This window comes from Trichechus manatus, unplaced genomic scaffold (assembly GCF_000243295.1).
Source record: "Trichechus manatus latirostris isolate Lorelei unplaced genomic scaffold, TriManLat1.0 scaffold00090, whole genome shotgun sequence".
Lineage (NCBI taxonomy): Eukaryota > Metazoa > Chordata > Mammalia > Sirenia > Trichechidae > Trichechus > Trichechus manatus.
The window spans coordinates 2,129,299-2,139,047 of record NW_004444026.1 but is presented as its reverse complement, the minus strand read 5'-3'; the positions used below and the strand labels follow the sequence as shown (position 1 = coordinate 2,139,047).

The 9,749-nt window shown below is 42.8% G+C and overlaps 1 protein-coding gene across 4 annotated transcripts in view; it reads right to left on the bottom strand.

Annotated features, from left to right (window-relative positions):
* The window catches only part of GOLGA7 (golgin A7), a 19,736-nt gene extending 11,694 nt beyond the window's left edge, over positions 1-8,042 (bottom strand). For 2 of the 4 annotated variants that reach the window (XM_004382074.2, XM_023736637.1), the window contains exons 1-3: positions 7,987-8,042; positions 7,637-7,769; positions 1,352-1,504 (exon numbers count right to left, since the gene is read on the bottom strand). In XM_004382074.2, coding sequence (XP_004382131.1) covers positions 1,352-1,504; positions 7,637-7,747 — 264 coding nt within the window. In that variant the 5' untranslated portion in view covers positions 7,748-7,769; positions 7,987-8,042. Of the gene's footprint in view, positions 1-1,351; positions 1,505-7,636; positions 7,919-7,986 lie in introns of those variants that run through there. The other 2 variants (XM_023736639.1, XM_023736638.1) reach the window with 2 other exon arrangements.
* Positions 8,043-9,749: the final 1,707 nt, after the last annotated feature.

Genomic DNA, 9,749 nt, shown 5'->3' with positions numbered 1-9,749 from the left:
AGCACCTTCTATACCAAAAGCATGTTGTCAGGCATTAAAAGGAATGGAAACATGGTTATGGCATTGTCCTTGAGCTCAAGAAAAATACAGACTTGAAGGGCAAGTAAGACAAGAATGTAAATGGCTACATTCCAAAGTCGAGAGTGACAAGTGCCATTAAACAGATACAAAGATGTCGTGGGGACACAGAGGTACAGAGGTGAGAACACATTTTGTTTAGAAGAATCCGGTGAAGTTAAATGGAAGTGGGACACACGGAACGGTGGGATTTGAACACGGGAAGAACGACATTCTAACGGAGGAAACCATGGAGGCTACGTTTGGTGACCAGTCTGTCCTCTAGTTTGACTGAAAGATAAAGTGAAGGAAAAGGTGGAAGGTAGAGCTGAAAAGGTAAGCTAGAGGTCTGCTTGAGGAGGGCTTGAACTTTACTTAGCAGCAATGAACAGGAAGCCAGGGAAGGTCTCTGAATTGGCAAGAGTGGTGGGGTGGGGTAAGTAAGGCTGTATTTTAGGAAGATAGCAGCAGACAGATTGGAAAGGCAAAAGAACGGAAGAACTAGTCAGAAGATCATTTCAATAGTCTGTTGCTGGCTGCTGTCAAGTTGACTCCAACTCATGGTGACCCCATGTGTGCAAAACAGAATCGCTCCACAGGGTTTTCAAGCCTGTGACCTTTCAGAAGCAGACTGCCAGCCCTGTCTTCCGAAGGGTCTCTCAGTGAGTTTGAACCACTAACCTTTTGGCTAGCAGTTGAGCACTTAACCATTTGTACCACACTGGGAACCTTTTCAATAGTCTAGGAGAGAAGTAGTAAGGACATAAACTAGGATAGTGGTAGAGGAAATCATGAAAAGGTAATAAACGGGAAAATGGTAGATATTTCAGTCAGAGGTATAAGGTCTGACTTTGGATATTCTGAGTTAAGGAGATAGCAACTGTGGGTCTAGGAGGCAGTTGGAAAGAGAAGAACTCAGGTGGATGAATAAGCCTAAAGATGGAAATTTGGGGAAATAAAGTAAAAGGATTCTCAGAAAGCCGGGTAGAATGAGAACATATAGATTTCCTACATTCTTCTTAAGAGTAGGCCAATTTGAACATTGTGATATGTCAACTCTGAACTGACAAACCAATTTTGATCTGTTTTGAAAGGCTCAAGACTCTTTCCTATGTGCACTCGACATCAGGAACAAAAACGGAATTTTATTATAAATGTCCCTATAAATTCTATGGCAATTGTTATCACGTAAACATAAACATGCAATAAACCGAGGGTCACTGTGAGTCAGAATTGACTCGATGGCAATGGGTAATGGGTTTTTATGATTTTATGAAAACAAACATAGCCTCACCTTTTCATAATGAGTTTCCATGCATAAAAAGATGGTGTATGCTGTTAAACAAGCCAAACATCCTTCAAGATATGATTGGCCCCCAAGCTTCTCTGCTTCTGCATAAAGGTTATTTAGAGTTCGAACTGTTTCTTCAAACTGTTGTCTATCAATCTGTAAAGGAAGAAAGAATTTAAAAATAAGTTTTAGGAAAAAAACCCAGCAACTCACTAAAGGTTGCTATTACTTATTTTGCTGTTTCGTCAATAGTCATATATAATTGTTGTTGTTAGTTGCCATGGAGTTGATTGAGACTTATGGCAACCTCATGCATGTCAGAGTAGAACTGTGCTCCATAAGGTTTTCAAGGCTGTGACCTTTTGGAAGCAGACTGCCAAGCCTGTCTTCTGAGATGCCACCGGGTGGGTTCGAATTGCCAACCCTTCAGGTAGTAGTAGAGCGCTTAACCTTTGCACCACTTAAGGACTCCATTTTTATCTAAAAGCAAATAATTTTTTAAGTGACTAAATCTGGACCTATGTTGCTGAAACTTCTTGGGGTTTGTTGAATTTTATCCCTCTTGTAGACACTGGGTATCTTCAAGGCTCAATACGGTATGGTTGCCATCAAGTTGGAGTTGACTTGATGGCAACTGAGTCTGGAGTACCTGGGTGGTACAAACAGTTAACACCTGCTACCTGAAAGGTTGGAGGTTAGAGTCTACCCACAGATGCCTCAAAAGAAAGGCCTGGTAATCTACTTCTAAAAAATCTGCCACTGAAAACCTTATGGAGCACAGTTCTACTCTAACACACATGGGGTCGCCATAGGTTGGAATCAACTCCATGGCAATTAATTTTAATTTTTTATACTGACTTTCAAGTAACTTAATAAAATTATACAACCCATCTACCTTTTCATTCACTTATATTTACATTTACTGAGCACGCTACCAAACGCCCAGATTCTATGACAGGCCTTAGAGAAAGATGAATAAGACACTTTCTCAGTCCTCAAGAAGTTTAGTCATGTGAGCAGAACAGATATGTAAACACAGCAATGCAATAAATCAACTGACAGAGTGTTAGAACAGAAGCATACATAAAGTATAGCAACGACACAAAAGGAGGCAGAAGTTCCCTTTATCTAATGAGAGTAGATAACCCTAAACTGAGCACCTAAACACTGGAATTTGCTAGGCAAAAAAGGAAGAACATTTTAAGCAGAAGAATCAAAAGGCACAAGTTTGTATTCTGTTTACTCAATCTCCCCCCCCCCTTTTTGGTAAACAAACAAGATATTTTATTATTGTTTTATACAGTGAATATTCATTTTATTTTCCACATATGCATTCTATCAGGTGCTCTTCATTTCTTCACGCATTCTATGTTTCCTTCAAGGATCAGTTTTATTCTGTATGAAAAAATCGTTTTAAAATTTCTGTTGGTACATTTGTGTTGGCAGTGTGTTGTCTAAATTGTTTTTGGACGTCCTCTCTTTTAAAATAACTGTTTTGTTACTGAAAGCTCACACTGAACAAGGCAAAATCCCAAACTACCTCATAGCTCTTCACACCAAATCCTTACTATTATCTCTTTCTATTCAATGACACCATCACCTTACATTAACATTAATACTATTGTCACTCATTTTCCACGCTAATCATCTGCTTTTACTTTCTTCTTCCAACATTACTTTACTTGCTTCTCCCATCAGCACTCTGTAGATTTCAAATTTCAATACCTTATCCCAGGACTTTCAAAGCCCATTAGTAGAATATTTCATCCAGGAACTATCATTCTTGGTAACAAACCATAACTTAGCTGTTGTCACTCTGGGCCTTCTCTCACACAATGCCTCTTTTATTCCTAAAAATAGTAACTGTTTATATATGAAGTCTCTCTTTTATAAATCTTTCTTTGTATAGAAAAACTCAGGAGAAAAACAAAACAAAAAACAACAGCCTAAGGTGGGGGCCAAATACAAATTTGGGCTAATAAACATTGAAAGTCAGAATGGAAATAGGAATCAGGCTCATTTTCCCCTAATTTTTGGTACTTGTTGAACTATGTGGTAGAAAGCAAGGTACTGAAGCTTTAAGTGATCACAGTGACAAGTTAAAAGGTAATCTCTACAGACAGATGTACAGGCCTGTTTTTAAAGGTATGTAGAAGAATAAGGAAATGCCTCAATCATAATTCGCTTGTTTCTCTTCTGCCCTGACTGAGGGTGCCTAAGATGTCTATGTTGTTAGTTGCTGTTGAGTCCATTCTGACTCATAGCAACTCCATGTGTGCAGTGGAACTGCTGCATAGGGTTTTCAAGGTTGTGACCCTTTGGAAGCAGATCACCAGCCCTATCTTCTGAGGAACTTCTGGGTGGCACTGAACTACCAACTTTTCAGCTAGCAGTTAAGCGTGTAACTGTGTGCACCATTCACCCTAGGGACTCTTAAGATGTCTGTGTTTTGGCTAAAATGAGAGTAAAAGCTTCCTTTAAAGAACTGTTGTGGCAACAAAGCACACAAGCATCAAAGTACTACATTCTAACAGGCAGTGGGGAAAGTAAACAAAGTCAAGTCATCAACAGACAGAACTTGTCCTCACTCCCAAATTAAAGGGCATAAATGTGGTTTTTTTTTAAATGCTGAAAAGTAATACGAAACATTTGTGTATTAGTTTTTTCCTATATTAAGTTGCCAAGTGTGATATTCTCACAAAAGGAAAACCAGCCCCAGTGGCGGAGCAATCAGTAAAATTTCTAGGGTAAGTAGTAGCAAAACAAAGAAATCTTTCAATTTTCCATCACACAGAGCAAGAAAAAATAAAACCTGTAATTTAAATTTAATCTCAACACAGGAAAAAAAAAATCAAAGTTTTCCAAGGCTGTTTAAAGTAGAAGCTAGTGTTTTAAACCAAACATTAAAAAAAAAAAAAAAAGGCACAACTGAACAATACATTTCATATAGTTCTGGGCTATATGAAATCAAAGAACTAAAAGGACTCCAGAATTTAAAAACTTCGATTTCCTGTAAGAATCAGCAGAGGACTAACTACATCATATTGCTTTACTCAGACTATAAAATGAAAGTTCTACCACACACAGAAAGTGGAAGGCTAATGTCTGATTCTGCACACATATATTCAGCTAAACTATGACTTGGAAGTTTGACGTTAAAACCTATAAACAAAGAAATCTTGGAAAATCCAAATAACTGTGGTGAAAAAAGTTTACATTCTGATCTGAAAATACAAAATTGTGTAAGTCATAGTTGTATTAGATTAAAAATAAAACATTCGATCCGTTTCGTGTGTCCTGACATGTAAAACATGTTAACTGTGATGTTAAATTATTTTAGAAACAGCATCCAGTAGCTATAGCCAACAGGCAACTTACTCGATTTCTACCTGTTTAAACCACTGTGGAAATGTCCACCTATTGTCAGCCCTGGTGGTGTCGCGGTTAAGAGCTACAGCTGCTAACCAAACGGTTGGCAGTTTGAATCTACCAGCCGCTCCTTGGAAACCCTATGAGGCAGTTCTACTCTGTTCTATAGGGTCGCTGAGTCGGAATCAACTCGACAGCAAAGGGTTTTTTTCATTATTGTCAGGCATAACATCTTTTTTTCTTCCCCCTAATTTTTTATTGGGCTTTAGGTGAAAGTTTACACAGCAAATTAGTTTTCCATTCGATAATTTACACATAAAGTGTTCCATGACATTGGCTGCATTCCCCCCAATGTGTCAGCACTCTCCCCATTTCCGTCCTGGGTTCCCTGTTTCCTTTCATCTGGATTTTTTACCCCTTCCTGCCTTCTCATCTTTGCTTTTGGGAAAATGTTGTCCTTTTGATCTCATATAATTGATTGTTCTAAGGAACATGTTTCTCTCCGGTGTTACTCTTATGGGCCTATCTACTGTTCGGCTGAAAGGTGGTCTCCAGGAATGGCTTCTGTTCCAGGTCAGAAGGGTGTCTTAGGGCCATCTTCTCGGGGGTTCCTGGTCTCTGTTCAGGATCCTCTGTTGTGATCCCAGTCAGAGTGGTCCCATTAGTCCTTTGGACTAATAGCTCCCTTGAGTCTTTGGGTTTCTTCACTCTCGTTTGCCCCAGATGGGAAGAGATAATAGCTGTATCTTAGTTGGCCACTCACAAGCTTTTCAGACTTTCAGATGTTACTCACCAAAGTAGGATGCAGAACATTGTCTTTATGAACTATGTTGTGCCAATTGACGGAGATGTCCTCCAAGTCTATGGTCCTTCACCTTTGAGCCTAGAAACTTAGTCCCACGAGGTGTTTGGTTACGTCTAAAAAGTTTCCATAAATGTGCCCCTTGTGTGCTCTATTGTCTATATTAATATACATGCAGCACCTATAATTATGTATGTAGAAACATCCACAACCAAACCTATATCTGCATGGGTGGGTGTGCTCCCTTACACCCTCCCATACCTCTTTAGCATACCTATCTACTCATGTATCCATTCATAAATTACTGTGTGTTAATACTATTGTCAGAGGATTGTCTATGTTATAGTAATTACCGTAGTTGCCCTTTATTCTTGTGTTCCTCTCAGTGTCTTCCTCTGCCTTGGTCATGCTGTGCTGACTTCTCCCTTGTTGTGTATTGCTTTTCCCTTCACCAATATTAACATGTGGTTTCTATCTAGTTAATAATTTCCCCTCCCTCCCCCTCCCATCACTGGTAACCATCAAAGAATGGTGTGTGTGTGTGTGTCTGTGTGTGTGTCTGTGCGTGTGTGTGTCTGTGTGTGTGTGTGTCTGTGTCTGTGTGTAAACCTTCTCATTTTTTTATATAATAGTGGTCTCATACAATATTTGTCCTTTTATGAGTGACTTATTTCACTCAGCATAATGTTCTCCAAATTCATCCATGTTGTGAAATGTTTCATGGGTTCGTCATTATTCTTTAACATTGTGTAGTATTCCATTGTGTTTATGTACCAGTTTGTTTATCCATTCATCCACTGATGGGCACTTGGGTTGTTTCCATCTTTTGCTATTGAGAATAATGCTGCAATGAACACGGATGTGCATATGCAAGCATAACATCTTGACAACCAACTGCCAATATTTACATGATGTTTCACAAACTCGCTAATCTAAAAAACATCTTTATAAAGCATGTTTGACCTTTAATTTAAAGGTAAAAAAAATACTTGGGCCACTAACCTGCCCACAGTTATAAACCAAGCTGAAGGAAAGAGGAATATTATGGTGGTTGTTGATTTTTGCAACTTTGGCAATCAGGTAGAACAACCCACCTGGCTATAAGAGGACTAAAAATGACTGCTACACATTTCTCTAGTACGGACTCATCTACACCCACTTACTCCATGACCAGCATTTCTTAATTCCACACCCGTGGCATGACTAAACACCTCGCAGTCTGAGTAAAATATCAGAGCCACAAAACCTGCTCCCACCTAACTAGTAATTGATCTCTCAACAGGAAACAATTTAAGGTAACATGGCTCAAGACCAAAAGAATTTCTCTTTGGGTGGATGCACACATGTGGGCACAAGAAAACACACACACCCCACTCACTGTACCTTTACAATAAGATACAGTAGTTTTTTTTTAAAGCCAAGTCTGAAGAAAGGTGAAACAAACCCCATTCTTCAATTTCTGTATGCAAGGTTGCCCAAAAGACCTATTCTGAAGACAGTTTTGATATACAAACCAATGCTGGTGGCTCCCAGTCATGGTAACAGGGAATGAGTAGTTTAAAGCCATGTTCTGAGATACTTTCCTGCCCAGCCCCTCAAATGCCCTATGTTTTCAGGTCCCAAGGAGGCCTGTGTACATTGTCCTCCATAGCACTTAATAAACAAACCCTCTCTGCGTAGCCGTGCGACCTGCATAGTAGCACCAACACCACTTACGAGAATGGCTTCTCTTGCGTGGCAAGGTAGGAGGACAGTTTATAACCTGCTGAGTGAGAAGGCCTGGAACCTTAGGAATTAGCTCCCCATCACTGTTCTCAATAACCCGGGGTGAGGGCGGGCAGGGAAAGGAGACTACTGGGTACCGACTCCGCACAGAGCATCATAGATAGCGTCTGTGAGGTCAGCACACCAGGTGGCTTATCCTTATCCTTCCTCCTGCAAAACCAGGTTTTGCTTAGTGGCCCTCTCACACACTTCTAGTTACGGCTCTTTGTTTGCTACCCCCTCCCCAAGGCCGCGAGACACTTAGCCGGCCGGGTGTCGGCCCAGACCCTCTCCCGTTCATGGGGTGTCTCCCCACCTCGCACCAGGGCAGGTGCAGGGAGCCAGCTGCATACCCGGTTCTCCAGCTCCGCGGGGAACTTGGTCTGGAACTGGCAGCGTGTGCCGCTGCTGTAGTCTCGCTGAATGAAGACCTTCCCGGACACCGGCGCCTGCTGCGGCCTCATGGCGAGGACAGGATGGGCCGCGCTACGGGTTCGGAGGGACACCAACCACGGGTCAGATCCTTGGCCTGGACCCGGGACTCCGGCCCGCCAGGCCCTCTGACCCACCCACAGTCCAAAGCAGCCCAAGGCCTCCCCCGTCCCACTTCCCCTCACCCATGCTGTCACAACAGGTCTTTTGCTACCGCCCCTGCCCAGGCCCCGCGCCCCCCACAGCCGGGTTCGGCCCGGGAAACACGAACCCGCCTCCTCTGCCCTCCAGCCGCTGTCGTGCTGCTTTTCCCGTCACTTACGTCCTGCCGCAAAAAGCCTCTTTCCCCCGCCCCACAAGTCGGCCTCCTACATCAAATCTATGACCCACCCAACGCTCCGGCCGTAAAGTGACAATGCCGAGGCTGCGCGCTGCGGCGCGGGGGGCGGGGCCCAGGGCCGACTCCGCCTCCCGCCCAGCCCGGAGGAGTTTTTCCGGAAGGAAAAGGCGAGGCGGGGCGGAGCAAGGGAGAATTGTGAGGGCTGGAGGCGACCAGAGGGTGAGCGGATGTGAGACTCGAGATTTCGCCGTTGGATCAGTACCCTGTTGATTGTGGCGAGGTATTTTCTGATCACTGATTGTAAGGGGTTATTTTCACTCTGGATTGGACGTCTCAGATTACACGTGGACACTACCCCACTCTACAAAACAAATGGCTCACACAAATTTAGAAATGAAAACCAGGCTACTGGAGATCCATTTGGCCCCTAACAAGGAGAAAGGAAGGGAGGATGAAGAACCTGCCTGGGATTCAACCTCAAGCATCTCTCCTTCAGCCCTTTTCTCATGTACCCAAGGGTTTTTATCCAACACCCCAGCCCACAGCCTTTCAGGTGACCCCACGTCAAGCAGCTCTCTCCATGGCAACTGGCACCCTCAGTTTTCTCGGTATCCGTTCCCAAGGCAGCCAAAGAAACCCCACCTTACTCTTTTCTCGTGGTGCCTGGCTAATACAACTTTTTGACACCACCGTCTGATCCTGCCTTCTATTTTTTAAAATTTCCCTTATTTTAATGCATTTTTAAATAGTTTTTTGAAGATATAGGAGCCCTGGTGGCGCAGTGGTTAAGGGCTTGGCTGCTAACCAAAAGGTCAGCAGTTCAGTCCACCAACCGCCCTTTGGGAACCCCACGGGGGCAGTTCTCTGTCCTGTAGGGTCGCTATGAGTTGGAATCAACTCAACAGCAGTGGGTTTATTAAGATATAATTGACATACAATAACCACTTTTTTTGTGTGTGCTTTGAGTGAAAGTTTACAACTCGACTTAGTTTCTCATACAAAAATTTATACACACATTTTTATGTGACCCTAGTTGCTATCCCTATAATGTGACAGCACACTCCCCTTTCCATCCTGGATTTCCTGTGTCCATTCAACCAGCTGTTATCCCTTTCTGTCTTCTCATCTCTCCTCCAGACAGGAGCTGCCCATTTAGTCTCATGTGTCTACTTGAACTAAGAAACACACTCTTCACAATTATTATTTTATGTATTATAGTCCAGTGTAATCTTTGAAGAGTTGGCTTTGGGAATGGTTTTAGTTCTTGGTTGACAGAGTCCGGGGGCCATGTCTTCTGGGGTTCCTCCAGTCTCAGTCAGACCATTAAGTCTGGTCTTTTTACTAGAATTTGAGTTTTGCACCTTACTGTTCTGCTGCTCTGTCTGGGACTCTCGGTTGTGCTCCGTGTCAGGGCGGTCACTGGTGGTAGCTGGGCACCATCTAGTTCTTCTGGTCTTGGGCTGATGGAGTCTCTGGTTTATATGGCCCTTTTGTCTCTTGGGCTAATTTTCCATGTGTCTTTGGTGTTCTTCATTCTTCTTTGCTCCAGGTGGGTTGGGACCAATTGATGCATCTTAGGTGGCTGCTCGCTAGCCTCTGAGACCCCAGATGCCACTTACCAAAGTGGAGTGAAGAACAGTTTCTTAACAAACTTTGCTATCCCAGTTGACCTAGATGTCCCCCGAAATCATGGT